The sequence below is a fragment of the Juglans regia genome, chromosome 1 (genome assembly GCF_001411555.2).
Source record: "Juglans regia cultivar Chandler chromosome 1, Walnut 2.0, whole genome shotgun sequence".
Lineage (NCBI taxonomy): Eukaryota > Viridiplantae > Streptophyta > Magnoliopsida > Fagales > Juglandaceae > Juglans > Juglans regia.
Genome location: NC_049901.1, coordinates 8,975,363 through 8,994,884, shown reverse-complemented (window position 1 = coordinate 8,994,884; position 19,522 = coordinate 8,975,363). Strand labels below are relative to the sequence as shown.

The 19,522-nt window shown below is 35.7% G+C and overlaps 2 protein-coding genes across 3 annotated transcripts; one reads left to right on the top strand and one right to left on the bottom strand.

Annotated features, from left to right (window-relative positions):
- Positions 1-2,312: 2,312 nt before the first annotated feature.
- On the bottom strand, positions 2,313-10,357 carry LOC108998613 (traB domain-containing protein). 2 transcript variants are annotated; one of them, XM_018975213.2, is made up of 7 exons: positions 9,902-10,357; positions 9,170-9,285; positions 9,010-9,098; positions 8,834-8,908; positions 8,520-8,627; positions 3,130-3,225; positions 2,313-2,779 (listed from the first exon to the last, which is right to left on the bottom strand). In XM_018975213.2, exons 1-7 carry the CDS (start codon positions 10,279-10,281, stop codon positions 2,504-2,506), a joined length of 1,140 nt encoding a protein of 379 aa, XP_018830758.1. In that variant the 5' UTR covers positions 10,282-10,357; the 3' UTR covers positions 2,313-2,503. The 2 variants fall into 2 exon arrangements, with proteins under 2 accessions (XP_018830758.1, XP_035540231.1); XM_035684338.1 differs by having other exon boundaries at positions 2,326-2,779; positions 8,520-8,651; positions 9,902-10,341.
- A 1,776-nt stretch (positions 10,358-12,133) lies between these two features.
- Positions 12,134-13,384, top strand: LOC108998614 (ethylene-responsive transcription factor ERF027-like). Its single transcript, XM_018975216.2, has one exon. It carries the CDS (start codon positions 12,241-12,243, stop codon positions 12,967-12,969), a length of 729 nt encoding a protein of 242 aa, XP_018830761.1. The 5' UTR covers positions 12,134-12,240; the 3' UTR covers positions 12,970-13,384.
- The last annotated feature ends 6,138 nt before the right edge of the window (positions 13,385-19,522 follow it).

The following is a 19,522-nucleotide window of genomic DNA, read 5'->3' as shown; positions in this document are numbered from 1 at the left end:
ATGCCACAACTGGAAGGAGAGATAGTACTTATAGTGTAAGGTGGTGCTAGTTGAATCAAAGTTGGCATAAAGAAGATGCAACAACTGTCAATGACTGCGTGCTTTTATATGGAGAGATAGGGATAGATAGGCCGGCCGGAGGCCTTATCTGAATCTACAAGCAATTTTTCTTTTAAAAATTTTCATTTCTAAACAAATGCAGACTGTATTTTATGAAGACAACATACATGCATCACTTCTGGCCTCACTAATTAAACTCAGAAAATCTGGAATAAAATAAAAGATTTAATGCTATCTCGCCAAAATTGGAGATTCTTACATGGACCCTTTGTAAAGAAGATTTCGCAATCTTTGTTTAAATGACAGTTCCCTGGTTTTCATAATCCGCTTTAGGATCAGTTGTTTTAGCTAGCCTTGAAGTTAATTTTAAATTTTCAATCTTATAAAATGCATGTAGTACCATTTGATCTGTCTTTTTAATTCATGTGTAGGCCGTAATGAACATTTTTTTTTTCATATATATGATCATGCCAATCAGAGGCTGCCTGTTTAGTAAAATCCAAAATGACAATTCGATCTAGGAAATTAGCCTTAAAGATACAAGTATTTTCGTTAATAATTAGTTCCCTTTTATTAGAGTTGTTTTGCTTATAAATTATTTTCCATTTGGAATCACCTCAAATTAATAATTAAAACATGGCCTCTTGCTTTTTTTATAATTTATGACAATACAATATGTAAGATAATATAGAAGACTATTTTCCTTAATATTGATCAATGAAATATTTGATTTTAATTAAGGTTAAAGACTAATTACTACAAAATTATTTAAACTTGTTCAACCTTGAATTAACCATATAGTTACAACAGTTAGGGTTTAATCGTGTCGGAAAAACGATCTTATAATCATAAATAGAAATAAAACTAAATAAACGACCCGAGCGCGCAGGTCTTTGATTTAACGGTAATAACGATATAACGATCGGTCAAGCATCTTAAATACAAGATGATTACGTCAAGTGAATCTTGTAATACTTAATATTATGACGCCTTATTATACACATTTAATCATTTAAATGTATATAATTCCGTTATCTCAAACAAAACAAAAAATAGTTGAATTTAATTAGACACTAATACATGATTAAAAGGACTAATGCTTCAAATTTATTTATAATTTACAGCTATCTATTTGAAGTACTGGTGCATTGAAATAGGGTTATGACATGACATTATTGAAATCAATGATCACGACTCCAAGTTTATTTTCAAATCATGATCTTAATTCTTTATTACTAAACAAACTTCAAAATGACTAGTCATGATCATTAGTACGAACATGATCAGTCTATGAGTGTGTACCAAATGAAATCATGAGGAAATTACCAAGAAGTGAAGTGGCAACACACGTGTGCAAGTAAAATGTTGCCATTTGTTGTGTCATTTTGGCTGGTTTCTGGAAAACACTTCTATAAATCTATGGGTAGAAAAGGACCCGGCCGTTTCCTTCAGTTTACTCCATATAAAGTTGACCCACCTCCAGGCTCCAGATGTTAAAAAAGAAAATCATGCATAATAAATGTGCCTTATCATGACATACTAATTATTATCTAGAAATTAATTCCCAATGAATTTTATTGTGTCCACATTAATTCAAAATTGGCATGGACAAGTGCCTCCGAGCTATTCTTCCAACTCATGATACATGAATTAATACCACATAATTAATTAATTAAGCCACTTAGATTAATATATATATAATAGGTCTTGAAAAATTATATATTTTTTATCCTTTTACTATCATTTTTATAAATAAAAAAATAACGTTAAATTATAATGATTGAAAAATAGTAAATAATAATTATCCTATATATATATAATTTTTACTTAAAAAGAATCCAAAATCTCAAAAGTTGATTATATAAGTTGAATATGCAGCATCTTCATTGGTTCTTTTTACAATGCTGCTTTCTTTTTCATTAATTATTACACAAAAAGAATAAAAAGGAAAAAAAAGTTCCAGATGAGTATTCCATCTAATTAAAGACTCTGAACTGTCCCAAGTCAGCTCACAATTTTGGCCGTTATAATTTTCTAGTCAACTTAATTTCCAGTGTAGGACAAAAAGGGTTCATTAAATTAAGGCTTCGTTGTCTTCTTCTTATTATGCTCTTAACTTTTCCTTTATATTAATGCTTTATCTTTCCTATTCAGCTTTGACTTTCGATAATTCCAAAGGTTAAAAACTCATTAATTTTCACAAAAAAAAAAAAGTAAAATGAAATTAACAAAATCCCAGATAAGATCAATAATTGATCTGTCTGAACTGTCCCGAGCCAGCTCACAATTTATGCCATTTCATGTTTAAACTAACACATTTAATGATTAGTTGTTCTATTAATTAATAACATAAAAATGCATATTTATTATAGAAATTTGAATTTTGAATAAACAAAGTAGTAGATCGAATATATAGTTGAAAATGAGGATAACCCGATCGACTCTAGGCTCCACCTTTTATCTGTTCATATAATGCCCACAGCAGAATGCCAATTACAGTGTCTCTAGCCAGACTCTTAAGAAGACCATCAACCAAACGATTGGAGCCATGATCATCACCATCTGGCCTCTTCCCTCCTGCAAGGTCCCGAAACCTCAAGTTTCCTTGGTCTGATACCAATGCATATATCACTCCATTCATGTGCCCCTTTCCAATCACCCCCACCACTCTTTTACTGTTATTCACAGCTTTGCTCCGCTTTAGTGACCATGCAAGGTACTGGCATGAGACAGAAAAACATCACATATTCCTTTATTACATAGATGATTATAGAGCTTAATTAGGAAAGCAAAGCAGAAATTTATTGAATGCCTCTTGATTCGGAAAAGAAATTAAAGAGATCCAAAGTGACAACGCGGTTATATATTAGTTATGATATTACAACATGAGTTAGCAAAGACTAATCTTTCCACTCTTGATTCAACAGAACTAAATGAAAATTTTAAGTTTGTGCCCAAACTTTTTTTATTCCAATATCCCAACACTTTTTGATCCATGAGAATGTTTCCGTTTCAGAATTCAAGGACATCTTATGTTTCTAGTGCTTTTCCAGGCTGGGAAGTACTTACAGTGTCTCGTTCATGTATAAGAGGCTGCAGGAGTGATGGATATGAAAAACTTAGCTGCTCGTAAAGCCGAAAGGTGCTATCATCTGAATTTGATTCCTGCAAAATATAGTTATATTATTATAACCATATTAATGTCGACAATGGTGTAAAATGCATAGGCAACTTTGATTTTACATGCTAAGAGCTCAGGAGACAGGATTTTTTTATTATTGCATTTCCCCTAGCTGTTACACTTCATGCTAGTTTCTAGATTCAGTTAACAATTTTTTTTCTTATTAAGAGGACAAGACCCCAAAATTTAGATTCTGTTAACAATCGAAGGCCTCCTGTGTCCTATCCTACTTCAAAACAGAGCAATTTGCAACTGCTCTATCATTATTTCCTGTTCCTTGAGAATAGACAACTTACTTATGAATCTTGTCCGCATAATATCTGTCTACGGGTGTGAAACAAACATAAAAATAACAATCAACCGAAAAGAAAAAGCAAGTTAATTGCAAAACACACCATGGGCGATATCAACTACATTCCACATACGCCCATCCTCTCTCTAGATGAGTCTCTCCATCACAAAAAGTGAACCAGGCCATTCTGTGTAGTTCCTTACATTAGTTTCCAAAAGCTTGCTTTTAGTCAACCAACAGACCCAGCCTCAACCTTTCCTTTTCTAGCACCTCAGTACCAACCACCTTTCCTTTCCTTTTCTGCGACCCTACAACCATCAACTTCAGACCCAAAAATCTCTTTCTGCGACCCCACAACCCCCAACCATTATCATGTCTGCAAACAAAGAAGATATTGATCAGCTGATTATCCAGGCAAAAGCTCTTTCATGGGAAGATCTTCACTTGGAACCAGAGCTCAACATAGCAAATTATTACTCCAACCTAACTTTGATTGGGAAGCTGATATCCTGTAAACCTCTCAACAAAAATACCTTCCAAGCTACGATCAAAGCAGTTTGGAGCTGGGCCTCATGATTGAAGATATTGACATAAATACTTTCCTCTTCACATTCCCCTCGCAGCAGGACAAGGACAGAGTCCTTGCTAACAGACCCTGGAACTTCAAAGGATTCCATATGGTTCTGAAAAATTGGCCCCCGGGACTGAGTATCCAGGAGGTAAGTCCGAAAACCTCATTATTTTGGGTGCAAGTTCATGGTCTTCCATTGGAAATGCTCACCAACCAAAATGCTGAAAGGATAGAAAATGTTCTGGGGGAATTAAAGGAAGTTGATAGAGCATCAGTATTCGGTGTAGCTTTGAGAAGATATTTGAGAATTAGAGTTGAGATGGACATAGAGAAGCCACTTCCAAAAGGATTTGATCTTAATAGACCTGATAGAATGCCAAAGAAGATCCGTGGCTGACAACCACGGACCTTAATACAAAATTCTTTCACATGACTTCCACAATGCGGAGAAGGAGAAATGACATCTCCTTCCTCAAAGACTCTTCCAACAAGTGGATTCATGACTCCACAGCGATAAAATCTACTTTTTTGGATCATTTTAGACAAATCTACAATTCTTCATCTCCAACTTATCCTATGGACCTAGAGCAATTATTCCCTGAGAAAATCTCTGCGACTGATAATGAGAATCTTTGTAAAATTTCAACTGATGAGGAAATTCTTGATACTATAAAGCAAATTCCTTCTTCAAAATCCCCTGGCCCAAATGGTTTCACTGGTTTAATTCCCAAAACTCAACTGTACTGTCAAGTACTTTTTTGCTCACGGTCACTTTTTGCAAGAACTCAACCACACACACACATTGCTTTAATTCCCAAAACTGGTTCGCCTAATACTATTAATCAATTTAGACCAATCAGTATTTCAAATGTGTGTTACAAGATCATTGCAAAAATCCTTGCAAACAGACTTAAAAAGGTGCTTAAAATCTTTATTTCTCCATATCAATCAATTTTTAGCCCTGGGAAGATCATTTAAGAAAATACCATTGTAGCACAAAAAATTTTTCATTTTATGAAAAAAACCAGGAAGAAAAAAGGACTGATGGCAATAAAGATTGATATGGAAAAAGCTTTTGATTTCATGGAATGGAATTTTCTTTTAACTATTCTTAATTGCCTTGGTTTCCACCCAAAATGGATTAACTGGATTAAGACTTGTATCACTACCGTTTCCTTTTCGGTACTCATAAATGGGGAACCATATGGCCATTTCACTCCTTCAAGGGGACTTAGGCAAGGAGATCATCTTTCCCCATTCCTTTTCATTATTGGGAGTGAAGTTCTTTCTAGATTGATTACTAGGGAGGAAAGTCTTGGCCTCATTAAAGGTATAAAGATGGGAAGAAATGGCCGTCTTCTCACTCATCTTCTTTTTGCCGATGACTTAATTCTTTTTAGGGAGGCCACTCTCCCAAATGCCTCTTCCTTTCTCAAATGTCTTGACAAATACTTAGAGTGGTCTGGTCAAAAGATCAATAGAGGCAAATCATCAATTCAGTTTAGTAGAACCACTCCTCCCTCTACCATTAGGGAAATTAGATTTGTCATGGATTTCAAGCTGGCCACCAACAAGCTCAAATACCTTGGTCTTCACCTCAATTTGGATAGGTCCAATAAATTTTTTTTTTTTTTTTTTTGAGGAAATTAAGGAAAAATTTCAACAAAAATTGTCGGGTTGGAAAGCCAAACTTCTCTCCCAAGCTAGTAGAACCACTTTGATTAGATTAGTAGCTTGCTCCATTCCGGCTTATATGATGTCAAGCATCCTTATTCCAAAAAAAATTGCAATAAGCATGGATAGATCCTTTATGAGATTTTGGTGGGGTTTTAATCCTAATAAGACCCATAACTTTACTCCGAAGTCTTGGGATTCCATTTGTAAACCAAAATCAATGGGGGGTCTTGGCTTAAGGCTCATTTCCAATTTCAACAAAGCTCTCTTGAGTAAACTTAGTTGGTCCCTCCTTCAAAATGATGACAATAGCTCTAGTCTTTGGAAAAAAGTCTTGTCCCATAAGTATTTGAAGTCATCTTTCTGGCTGGAAGTTCAAATCAAACAAAGTGACTCAAAAGTCTGGAAGGGATTAGCAAGACAAAGGGATTTCATTACCTCTAGTGCTTGTTGTCAAATTAACAATGGGGTAAGCACTAGAGTTTGGAAAGATTGTTGGATCCCCACTATGTCTCCACCCTTACCTATTCCTTCTTCTCAGGACATTTTCAAGGACCCTGATCTGAAAGTTTTTGAGCTTATTTTAGAAGAACCAGGGAGGTGGAATATCCTCTTGCTCCACACTCTTTTTTCTGAACAAACTGTTCATGAGATAAACAAAATTCCCCTTGCTCAATACAACTTCCATGATTTGAGAGATAGTTTGAAATGGTTGCATCACTCTAGTGGCAGATTCTCAGTCAAGTCGGCATATGCAGCCATTGTTCACAGTCTTAACAATGTTCATCCCCCTCATATTTGGAAAAAGTTTTGGTCTCTTCCTACAAGGTCCTTACTGCATCACTGCTTCTCTCTCAATAGTGACCAGATTTTCTGTCCAATTTGCCAAACTGAGGATGAATCAACCTCTCATTTATTCTTAAGATGCCCGTATTCAAGAATTTTGTGGAGGCAATCCCCGTGGCCTTTGAATATTGAAAGCATAATTGGTCAGGATATAAAAGATTGGATTCTGGCCATTCTTGACCCATCTACCAATCTAAACATTCAAATTCAAAAAGCTCATAACTTTCAACTCTTTGCTATATTATCAATGGATTGCTTGTGGTTTTATAGGAATCGGATCACTCATGGCTCAAGCCCAATTCCAATAGAACAGTTTGTCATGCAGGTCTCAAATCTTTACCAAGAACATAGAATGGCTTTTACCTCTAAACTTTCTAGTGGCAACACTATCTGGGAACCTCCTAAAATAGGAAGAATTTCAGTCTCCTTTGATGTAGCAGTAAGGCAGGCTGGTAGTACAGCCTCAGCAATAGGAATGGACCATTTAGGAAATATAGTGGGTTGTGTAACAGAGTTCACCTCTAGTTGTAATCCAAACTGTGGAGAAGCCTTAGCAGCTTTTATAGGTGTTAAAATGGCAAAGAGGAACCAATGGGCAAACATCATTCTTGAAGGTGACTCACAGGTGGTAATTTCAGCTCTACAACAACCTCTTCAAATTTCGGATTGGCTCATTGAAGGATGTATAAGAGATTCCAGATTAATGTTGAACAGTCTTGAAAGTTGGAAGGTTGTTAAAATACATCGGAATCAGAACTGATGCGGGCATACAATGGCGTAGTGGGCTTCTTCAAATGCTTTTTTTGGAGATATACCTCTCATCATGTTGCCTGAGTGCATGCTCAACTTTCATAGTGGGAAAGATCCACCATCAGATTCTGTACTTGCCTTAGTTTAGTTTCTGGTTTTTGTTTAGAACAGTGGTACTAGTCTGGATAACTTACTGTACCTGAACATTATTTGCCTTTTCTTTTCAATGAAGATCTCATAGTTTGGAAGAAAAAAAAAAAACTACATTCCACTTTACCTATGGATTGAGAAAGAGAAGACACACTTAACTCTGAAATTAAGGTCTCAACATGATTCTAGTTGCATTAGGGTCTATAGCTTTTTATGACAACAATCCCACTTTGATAACTTATAAGATACAGCCTCTACCCCCTCCTTTCGCTGGACACTGTTAGCTTTTACCTCGGTCCCATTATAGAAGGCTGCTTACCAATTCATGCTATCCTTGACTTACGAGGCTATATAACTTTTCAGCACTGATAAGGAATCACTCCATAATCTAATTCCTTCTGCTAATCTAAACAAGGGATCTGCAATTCGTGCCAATTGCAGAGATAATTCACAGAGAGAGACAAAGATGATGAAGTTATCCAAAAAACGTGGGAACCACCATGGGTAGCATGAACCTCACTGCCTGTATATAATTCTCTTCAAATTACATTCTATAACTCGGACAACAAATTATAAGACCAATAATGACATCCTCTAGGTCAAAACAATTGTCTTGAAGATGGTCAAAGCAAATGTCTTGGAGATGGCAAAAACAATCTTTGTAACCAATCCCAACTCAATATGTGAAATCGATACTGACTGAGTCATCACTTCATAACATTTTCAAACACCAAAATATGAATGAGAAGTGTAACAGCCGGAGTATTATATGCACAGATTTTTTTAAAGAAAGCAGTTTGATTTGGGAAAGTATAGAACATGTCATATATAAAATCATACTTTCTAAAGAAACTTTAGCAACGATGCAGAAATCCTCGGAGCCATGGATACATTTATGTGTGCGTACTCTCTCTCTCTCTCCCTCCTTATCATCAAGACATCAATAAGGAATAAATCAGATCGTACAGATGACAAAGAAACCAGGGAAAGCATACCTTGAGACCGTTCCTAGACATATCAGATGATGATGTTATCCCACGAATAACCGATGTCACTAAACTCAATTTCTCATTCCAAGTTAGAGAATTCCAAGCCCTTTCAAGCTGCAACAACACAGATGACAATGACTGAAATTCTGTCACTTGGCGTATGTATATCTAAGAAACCCAGCTTCCAAAACAAATTAGACCAATGAATATACTAATTAATTTGATGCATGATCACTAAAATAAAAAATCATTATGGCCAGAATAGGAATTAACTTAAAAATGTCTCACAAGAATGCAAGAGTCAACATGTCTGTACATACCGTTATCTCAATTGGACGATCCCCCAAAACTATTTGAGCTCCTATTTCTTCGGATACTTTTCGAGCAACACGGAACTATATTTTAGGGAACAACTTGGTAAATCAGCATTCTCAAAACAAAAACAAAGGCAAGTTTCTCAAGTGCTTGATTGGGTAATTTAATTTAAATCGACTACCTCGCCACCAAAAGGGCGGTTGATATCTGAAGAGATTTTTGAGGAAAACACTGCCAGTAGTAGACGTAGTGCTAGAGCGGTTTGACCCCCTGCCATCCGGATATTTAGTAACTAATTTTCGGATGGAACATGTTGAAAAACACAACTTCTTACTGCTTACCCAAGTTTATGCTACGACCAACTGCACCAAAGAATTCAGTCCCACTCAAAGAAAACATATTTGAACGTAATTGCTGTACAGCCGCACCATCATTTGAAGTGTACATGATTCCAGCTCTGAAAATGAACTCTGCAACAACTGGAGTTAAGATGTGGATTGAAGGTAAACAAGTTTGAGAACCGTACTGCTTAATTATTGCAATCTTTGTTGCCAATCAAAGCACTAAATTAGTGTTAATGCTATGTCCATTGTCCAGATAAAGTGTAGTCTTGAGATCAAAAAGAAAAAGAAAACATTTGGCCATCTGAGAGGCCTTGCAGCATATAGAATCAACTAAATCCTGCATAAGATTGAGTTCTATTTATTGACATCAGTTATATGTTACCTGTACTCTCAATTAGATATTCGAGGTGATATTGCTGGCTAAATCCTTAAGTTTCCAATGGTCAAGAACCGTAATTGTTAAGTCTATGATAGTCATGATTGTAGATTGGGGTAATTGGATGTATATTAGTGAAAATTGGTCAAACACTTCGCTTGTGAAACCGCAACATGGAAAAGGAAGTCGTAAAAATCTCTAAGATTTCGCAAATGGAGCATCACCTCTTTTTTTTTTTTTTTCCTTTTTCAGGGAAATGCCTTTGTTTATATATCAGCATTCAGTATTCTACTTCACAATTTGCATTGACAAACTAAATTCAACCAATAACCAGTAAAAAAAATCACACTTGCCTGCTTCTACATAGCTCCACCACCACATTATCAGGCTTCACAGCCCGCACAACGCGCTCAACATCCTCAACCGATTCCTGTGATATGTGGGTAGTCCCGACCAACCATATCTTCTCCGGCTCCACAAACTCCGTCCTCCATGCTGGTACTGGACCATACCGTCTTTTCTCAATCAATACCAAGTTCCCAGTATCAGCCAAATCAAGCAATTCAGGGTAAGTTTGGGCTATTATGGTTCTTGAATCATCCAGGATTTCGGTTCTAAAATCAAAGTCTGGTGGAGGTGGTTTGATTGAAACCTTGGAGGGTTTTCGGGGCTTTTTGGAGAGGCAAAAGGGGTTGGTGGTGAAGATGGGGAAGGATGATTTGAGGGTCTCCATGGATGAAAATGAGAGAGCTACGTGGGTCTTGTGCGACTCACAGAAATGCGAGTGTTCCTAGCTAATTTTGTGTCTTAAGAATTTAGATAAGGCAACTAACTTTAACTACCATAAGCCCACACGTGAGCAGGGCATTGATTTTCACACGTGTAGATGAGCTTTTTTTTTTTTTTTTTTTTTTGCAATTTTATGTTTTTTAAATTTGGCCAAAAGAGAGTCAGGAAACTGGAGTTTGGTGACTCATGATTCATGAAGAATGATAAGACAGGTGATATGACATATACAGCGCATAACCATTAACCTGGGTGTAATGTTACGTGCACCCACCTATCTGAAAGCTTTTCATGCTCTGTCACCGATATTTAAAAAAACCGTGTTTTGGAAAATGGAAATGATAAAAAAATAAAATAAAATAAAATAAACAAACAAACTTTCTTAGGATCTAAGAAAAAAATATGTAATAAGAATAATGAAAAGAAAATTATGTGTAAAATATACAAATGATTAGGTTTCCTTTGTATTCCAAGGCTTCGTTTGTATACCAAACTAATCTCAATTCATTTCAATTTATCATTACAATTTTTTTAAATTTCAATATAAAATATAATAAATAATTTAATTTTTTCAAATTTTAAAATAATAATAATATTAAAAAATAATATTTTAACAATATTTTATCATCTCAATTCAACTCATTTCAACATCTAAATATAATCGAAATCATTTTAATTCATTTTTTAATTCAAACAGAGCCTAACTGATTTTATTACTTGAAAATATTATATGAATGAATAATATTATATATAATTTTATGTTGTATAAATTTAGTACATTTTTATTAAAGAAAATAAAATTTATGATTAAAAATTAGATTTTTTTTTTATGGATTATCGAAGTAATATTTTAAAATTTTATAAATTATTTTATTATATAAAAATGGCATGTATATATCTATTAAATTTCTCTACATGAGCACCTTTGTTAATTTATTTTCTGTGTTTTTCTAGAGGACTTGCTTGAGCTTTTCAGATGCTAGCTAGTCACCTAACCATATCAATGCACAAGCCTGTTTCTAGACTTTGGCAATTGCAGCTTTAACATCAGTGGCCCACAGACTACTGAAAGAGGGTATTCGCATGAATAAGATGATTGACCTATGATTTTTTTAGGAAAATATATATATATATATATATAATTTTCCAACCACATCAGAAAATCAAACTCAAGGAACAATAATAATATGTGGTAAAACGAAACAGACTTTTAACTGAAGAAAATGATTAGTCCCTGCTAAATTGCTAATGTTCTTGTGCCGATGGATATCATTTCCTACTCTCCCTCGTAATTAATAGAATGCAAAACAAGTTCCAAAACTGACCAACATATTAATATATAACAATAGATACCATGAACTAAATTAATCATCACCAACAAAGTAAAAAAAAAAAAAAAAATCCCAATTCACATGAAATTAAAAAAGATATTTCTGAAATTTCATTAACCTTAAAAACTTCAAATAGAAGAGAAATAGATTTTCGTAAAACATGAGATATTCAATAGATATTATATATTTTTATTCTATTTTATTATGATGAGAAATTGGAATTAGAGATTTTTCCATGAAAGTGAAAGAAAAGATAAAAGTGTTTGGTTAAGTACCACAATGAAAAGGAAATGTTAATTGACCGGGTAGTTTACAGCTAATTGCTAGTTTGCGCCTAATACGTGTGTGCCCACTTTTGGTCACACCATGTCACCCTAGAGGGTTAGCCTCAGCCACGAATTTCCCACGCTTTTCCCCATCCTTTCACTTCCTCTTAAATGAACCCAAAATCCCATGACACATACCATCAAACCTTTCACAGATCAATTCTATATTACGGTCAGACCCCTATCTATCTATTTTTTCCATATTTTGTTTACGTAAACAAACAAAAGTATACATATTCATGCACTCACATGGCCAATAATCCTGCTAACGTGCGCCAAGATGACCCACAGCCCCAAGTTGCGGTGCCCAGCCTCTCCATACAAGTTCCTGAACCTTCTTTCCCAGCTAATGTGCGCCAGGAGGAGACTACGCCACGTCTTTCTGTTCCCAGCCCCGCAACCTTTGAAGACCCGTCTCGTAGGCCCGTACCATCTCCAGGCGGATCACCGGGTCAACAGGCCTCCGGTGGGAGCCCGAAGTATAGGGGAGTGCGGAGCCGGAGCGGGAAATGGGTGTCCGAAATACGGGAGCCACGTAAGACTACGCGCATTTGGCTCGGTACGTACCCGTCTCCGGAGATGGCGGCCGCCGCCTACGACGTGGCCGCTCTGGCCTTGAAAGGCCCCGATGCCTCTCTTAACTTCCCGAATTCTATCCTTTCGTACCCTATACCAGCTTCGACATCGGGGAGCGATATTCAAGCCGCGGCGGCCAGAGCGGCGGAGGCTATAGCACGGAAGCCGGAGACGTCGGAGAGTACTGGAGGAAAACAGGAAACGAAGCCCTCGGAAAATAAGGACACGACGATCAGCAGTAGCAGTACTCAGGTGGGCGAGGAGTATATCGACGAGGAAGCGCTCCTGAACATGCCGAACTTGCTGGTGGACATGGCGGAGGGAATGCTCGTGAGCCCGCCGAGGATTGAGTCGAAGTCTTCGGACGACTCAGATGGAGAAGATTTATGGAGTTATTCCTAAGCAGGCACAAATCGGAAGAAAGAAACATATATATAAATATAGATAATCGTCGCTCGCCACTTCAGGTAATGGTATTCATGGAAAAGTTTTGAGTATTTTCCATATTGCGTATGGTTTTCTCCCTCTCTTTTTATTTTTGGTTTCCAATTAGGTTTTCAAAGTGCTTTCCTACACTATTCTCTGCATTCTGGTTCTGGTTCTGAACTACATGAGCAGCAGTTGCGTTAGGTAGGTAGCAAGGTAGAACTAGTGTTGATTTTGCTGCTGATCATGTCTTGGTGGTTGTGTTGTTGATGTATATACAAATTTCAAGAGCTTACAATATTTCGACCTTCTCATGTGTTGGATCTTGCCAAGTTTTTATTTTTTATTTTTCAATGGCCTATGATCAATCCAGTAGTTCACTTAACCTCAGAAGTCAGAACACATGCTACGTACTCAAATAAATAATGTTATATCGTTTAAAGTTAATGGTTATGTAATCAATTTTATTGATACGACGTCCTACGATCGAGTAAGTTTCACCCTGTCTATATTATATCTTGGAGATACGCCTACGCACGTACCTTGCTAATTAATAGTTAATCCGCCCTTTTGATTCAAAAGAAGAAGGATTTTATTAAATATCCAAATATCTATAAACTTTTTAGACATGATGGTAGTCAAACATGATTTGAGACGAGGCAAAATTTGTGCCAAAATCAAGGGCAGCATTTTCAGGAAATTTGAATAGCTTTTGACTGATCAACTTTTAAAATTTCTATTTGTTTTCTTTACTTCGTAAGCTGACCGAACTTTTCTCTGTTTCTCATCCATGCATGAGGGTTAATTGTGATTATATATCATTCACGATTGCACCTTTGAGTTTTGATAATCATTCCAAAGCAGTCCGATCGAGCTGATTTATGCATGATAATTATTTCACAATGGGTCCGACTTTATATATATACATATATACATAAGATCGATCTAAAGGTCGTGTTATTTCATCAACTGATTAAATCATGTGATCTTATCAAATATCATACCCAAAAAAAGACAACAAAGAGATCAAAGAATCCCTCGGCTGACCTTAGACGGAAGATTAAAAGAAATTAACAATCATGATGAAGATACTCAAGAAAGATCATGACCACATGAATGATGATCTAATTACTTTAAAAAGAAAGTTGATCTGTTTTGTCTTTCCAAAAGAGGATGATTGTTAAAGATAAGGTCAATAAAATTAGAAGCAGCCATGGCCTAGCACTAGAGAATGATTTCTATTAATGTAAATGGCCGGTGGGATTAAATTAAGAATATTATTAGTATTATATATATATATATTTTGAGTGGGAATTAGATTAGAAGATTAGTTATATATACAAAGCTAATTAATTAACATAATAATATTTTTGAATAGAAAAATTTTAAACATAAGTCTCACACCCTGCACTCATTTAAAAATATATCATTTTACCTTTTTATCCACGTAATGAAAATAATTCCAGACATATTTGTAAGTAAAATAGGATGTAAAAATAAAATGATATATTTTTAAATAAATATATAAAATGTGAAGCTTATAGATATTACTACTCTTCTAAATAATATTAGCGGATAGGTTCAATTAACAGAAGGAATAATACTGCTCCAAAAGCGGCTAAGAAATAGTTAAAAGGACTAATGAATAGAAGGAGAAGGAAAGCATAACCACCTTTATCTTTTCAAGCTGCGTGATTGGATTTGGAAACCTTCAATCACCTTTTAATATAATGATAATGATAAGATTAATAAATTAGAGCAATGCAGCTAATTCGTCATGGGTGACGTACGGCGACTTGGACTAGAAAGACTGCCTCCCCCGACACCCCCCTTACCTTATCAAACAAATTAGGAAAATTCTACTCTTACGGTTAGTTTCTACCGTCAATTTTTATCATTATAAGTTTTTTATTTTTTTTATTAACATTTTTATTTTTATTTAATAATTAAGTAAGTATTTTTTAATAATATTATAATTTTTTTATTTTTTAAAATATATTTAAATGTATTAAAAAATACATATAAAAAAATATAAAAAAAAAAATTCAACCTAAAACAACTAGTAAGAGCCCCAACAAGAGCTCCCAACCCCAGTGTTGGGTGTAGCACCACTCATCAAATTAATTAGCCCCTCTTGTTCCTTTTTTTTTTTATGTATAAGTTTTGGATCGAGGATATATAGACACTATAGACACAAAAAGATCCTACAAAGGGATCTCACACACTCATGTGGCACACTGAGTGTGCCACGTCTTTTTTTTTTTCCTCTCTTTTTTTTTTTCCTCATCCCGTGCGTCTTCTCTCCCCTCCTCCCCCTTTCCCTCCTGCCTCCGCCCTCTTCGTGACCGCCATGGTGGTCGGGGACCACCTCAGGGCCAGCAGAATCCACTAGCAGTCCAAGCGGCAGCATCCAGTGGGGGATGGGAGTTCCCATGCACGGCAAGCTGGCTGAGACAAGCGGAGGCAGCGAGGGAAAGGGGGAGTAGGGGAGGGGAGACGTACGGAAGAGGCGCTGCCATGAATGGGGGACGGTACCGCTTGGGCCTGACTTCTGCCAGCCCTGAGGTGGTCCCCGACCACTATGGCAGCCACGAAGAGGGCGAGAGATAGGCGAAGACGCATGGGAAGGGGCAGAGGCAAGTGAAGGGGAAAAAAAAAAGAGTTGGGATACATGGTGGCACACTATGAGTATACCATATCAATGTGTGGAATCTCTTTGTGTGATTCATTTGTGTCTGTAGTAGCCCTCTAGGCTTTATGCTCCTATGCATTAGGTTATTTACTAATCTATCTTATGTACTCTTTCAATGTTGATGATTGTGAACTAACAACTAATTCAATTATTCAAAATTTTGTATTGCATGTAAGGATCAGTCACACTTTATTTGCTGTTTGGACATATTATTTTCAAAAATTTTATTTTTTCATCTAATTAGGTAAACGTGGGAAACGTGTTTTGCATGTTAAACCACTGCTAGTATATATATATATATATATATATATATATTGGTAAAAGTTGTTACGTGCCTAAGGCACGCATGCCCAATTGAATGTTTTCTATATTTTTATCTCATTAATACGCTTTTTAATTCACAAGATTTTCACAAGTAGATAAAAAAGTTACAAATTTGACTAAAAATTAATTATTTTTCTTTTAGCCAATCACTCATTAATTGAAATCTACATTAAATTAACTATCACATACTCTATAATAATAAAATATTATTATTTATTATTATTAATATTTCTTTAATTAAATTATATAGATCAACATTACTTATATTATAATTTATTGATAAAATTATTGCATTATCATTTAGTTTGGATGATGCATGATGGATGCTTTGATATGTCATCGATGAGCTACCGAAAGAAAACAAAGAAATTGAGCAATTTTGTACTTTCTTTCATCTCCTACACTCTTACCCAGAAACCAAACAAAGAAAACCTAAAAGAAATACTTTATGTCATTTGATGAATTTTAGTTGTTCATTGTTTGAGACACTTTATTTTTTTGACGTTGCTACGTCCACAGAAGAGTTTTACAAAAATTATTTATTGAACGTTACAAATCTTTTTTTTTATTTTTTCTATCACTATTTTTTAAAACTATTTAAATATTTTTTAAAAATAAAAAAAATCACATATTCATTTAAAAAAACTTATTTAATCATTAAGTAAAAAAAATAAAAAAAAAAAATTGGTAAAGGATTTCGATAGACATGTTCTGTGGGCATAGTATTTTCCTTCATCAAAACCAAAGATCAACAACACCATTTCTCTCTCACGCCACCTCTCCTCAGCCAATCGCCGCCGCACGTCGACAGTACCACGAAATGTAAAGATAATATGATTTTTTAAATAAAATTAATTAGTTAATAATTTAATGTACAGGAACAAAAAAATAAATTTTAACAAGCATTATAATGATAACAAAACGCTATAGTAATATGAAAATTAAAAGATTTTGAGTATTCTAGCAATAGTTTTCTTAGCAAAATATATGAATGGTAAAATTCAACCACACTACTCAACGACCCAGGGAGCACTGAAAAAATACAGCGTCTTTCATTTCTATATTGCTCTTATATTTTTTCATCATTAAAGTAAGTCTCTTCTATTTTGGAAACTCCAAAAATATTAAATGGTAGAAAATCATTTTATCTAAATGATTTTAGTTAATTAAGAATATTATGAGATTTAAATTATATTAAAAATTCTAATTATTTATATGGTTTTACTCTCTTAAAAATATTTAACAAAACTCTATCATTTATTTAACGATGAAATATTAGTATTTTATAAATTAAAGTTGAATTTATATTTTAATTATCTATTTTAAGTTAGTTTATTTTTAATGTTTTAACCTCTACTGTTGGATCAATTTTGGAGATTCAAGATGAAGGGTTGACATTTAAAGTCCCAAACCCTAACTTTTTCCCTCATTTTTTCCTCTTCCCTCTCTCTCCTCACTCCTTCCAACTGCACGGCCCTCTCCCTCTCGATCTCTCTTCTCCTCGGCTCCTCCCAGAGCCACCGGCCGCCTCTACTGCGCCTCCACCAAGCCCAGTCACTGGCGACCTTCCTCACGTCGATCTCGTCCCCACAGACCTCTCTCTCTCCCCCCACAACATGCCAAAGCCCGTAGCCCTCTCTTTTCCTCTACAAGCATGGGTTTCTTCCCGTAGCACCGTCGTTAGCCACCCTTACGGCACCGCACCACCATCACCAGCCTCGTCCTTCGCCGACGACCCCTCCATTTCCTCCTTCCTCATCCGACAACCCCTGATTTGTGATTTGTGTGGAAACTTGTGTGGTGATTTTGTGATTTGTGCCGCTGGCAGTGCAACCACGAGGCATCGTGGGCCTCCTCCTTGTCGAGCCACTAAGATTCACCACTGCTCCAGCCCTGTCCAGCGTCTCTCTCCCATTCTCTCTCTCAACCCACGGCCTCCAGCCATCCCCGTGCTGCCACTAACTACCTTAGACCGCCATGGCCCATGTCCAAGCCCACCTCCCTTTGCCTCTGTCCCCTGCACCACTGAGTGAAGAGAAGATCAAAAAAAGAAGATGCAAAGATGGTATTACACGGAACATGCAGAAAGTAAATGACAAAAATAATAACAAAACTGTAATAAGACCGAAACACAAATGACACGCATGAAAGAAAAATATGTTATTATTTATTATTATTCATATTTATAGTCGCTTTTAAATATAATGAGATATCTTGGACATGCAGGGATGACTTCATTGAAAATAGAAGTTTCTGGGAAATGCAGCAGTATAAAATATCTTTAATTTAGTGCTACGTACGAGCTTACTCTGGAAGGAATACGTGGGCTAAGTCGAAGCTGAATTAGTGAGAAGCGCGTGCTGTAAGAATTAAGGGGATGCTTATCTCGAAGCAATGGACTTTTTCTATATTCGTTTTTCCTTCTCTGGTCAATATATGTAAACTGAATCAATGCAAAATCTCAGATGGAACCAGAGCCTAGTTGCCAAGTGGATCAGAGTCATGGTCGGATATCTTGGTCTGAAACAAATTCTCAATTGAGTTTCAATCTAACCAGGAAAGAGCTTATGTCAACGTCAAAGGTTTGGCTTTGTCCCAATCAAACTAGGCCAACTCAAATGCATGAATGAGCTGTCCATCGCAGTAGTAGTAGTCCTGAGAACCCCCATGCCTCTCTCCTTCCTCCTCCATAATTCCATTAATAGCTAAGGAAGAGAGTATCTGAGTCGTACGTATGGTCAACTTTATACCCAAAAAAACTTAATATAGGACAAACCCACATTTAGGTCTAGGCTATCCATAGCTGCTGTCACTCTCATCCTCCCCCACCGCCTTTCTAGATTGGAACGATGGGAGTGATAAGTAAAACACAATAAATTCTTTACTTGGTCACGTGTCATAATTTTATTGGGATTGATATCCACCCTATGCATACTTTCATGTTGCTATCACTGACCGAGCCCATCCATGCCACCTCTTATGCCACATCAGCAACAATGATTTCATGTTAATAGAAAAAAAGTATCAAAATAAACAATAAAAAATATTAAAGAAATAAAAAATAATAATATTTATTATTGTAGATTGTATAAGTGACATATAAATTTTTTAAATAAAATAAATAAATATAAAATTCATATAAAAATAAATTAATTTGTAATAATAAATTTATCTTTTTTAGAAAATAATTATATAATATTTACATATTTCATAAATTTACCTAACGTTACTCATAAAAGATTGGAGGCACATTGGAAGCGAGGCAAATGTGATTTAACTGATTCTCAAGGAGGGGACAGGAGCGATGGGGAGAGGTGAAAGGGCGGCAGAAAATAAGAATTAAAAGCTGGACACGTGTTAGATTTATCAAGTTGAGATAAGTGGGATCTTTTCAGGAATTTTAAAGAGGAGATTATAAAATTATAAAAAAATAACGTGGGACCCAGAGTGGCTGGTTCAACGACGCGTTTCCGTGGCGAAACCACCACCGCCCGCTGTCTCTCCTTGTCGTTG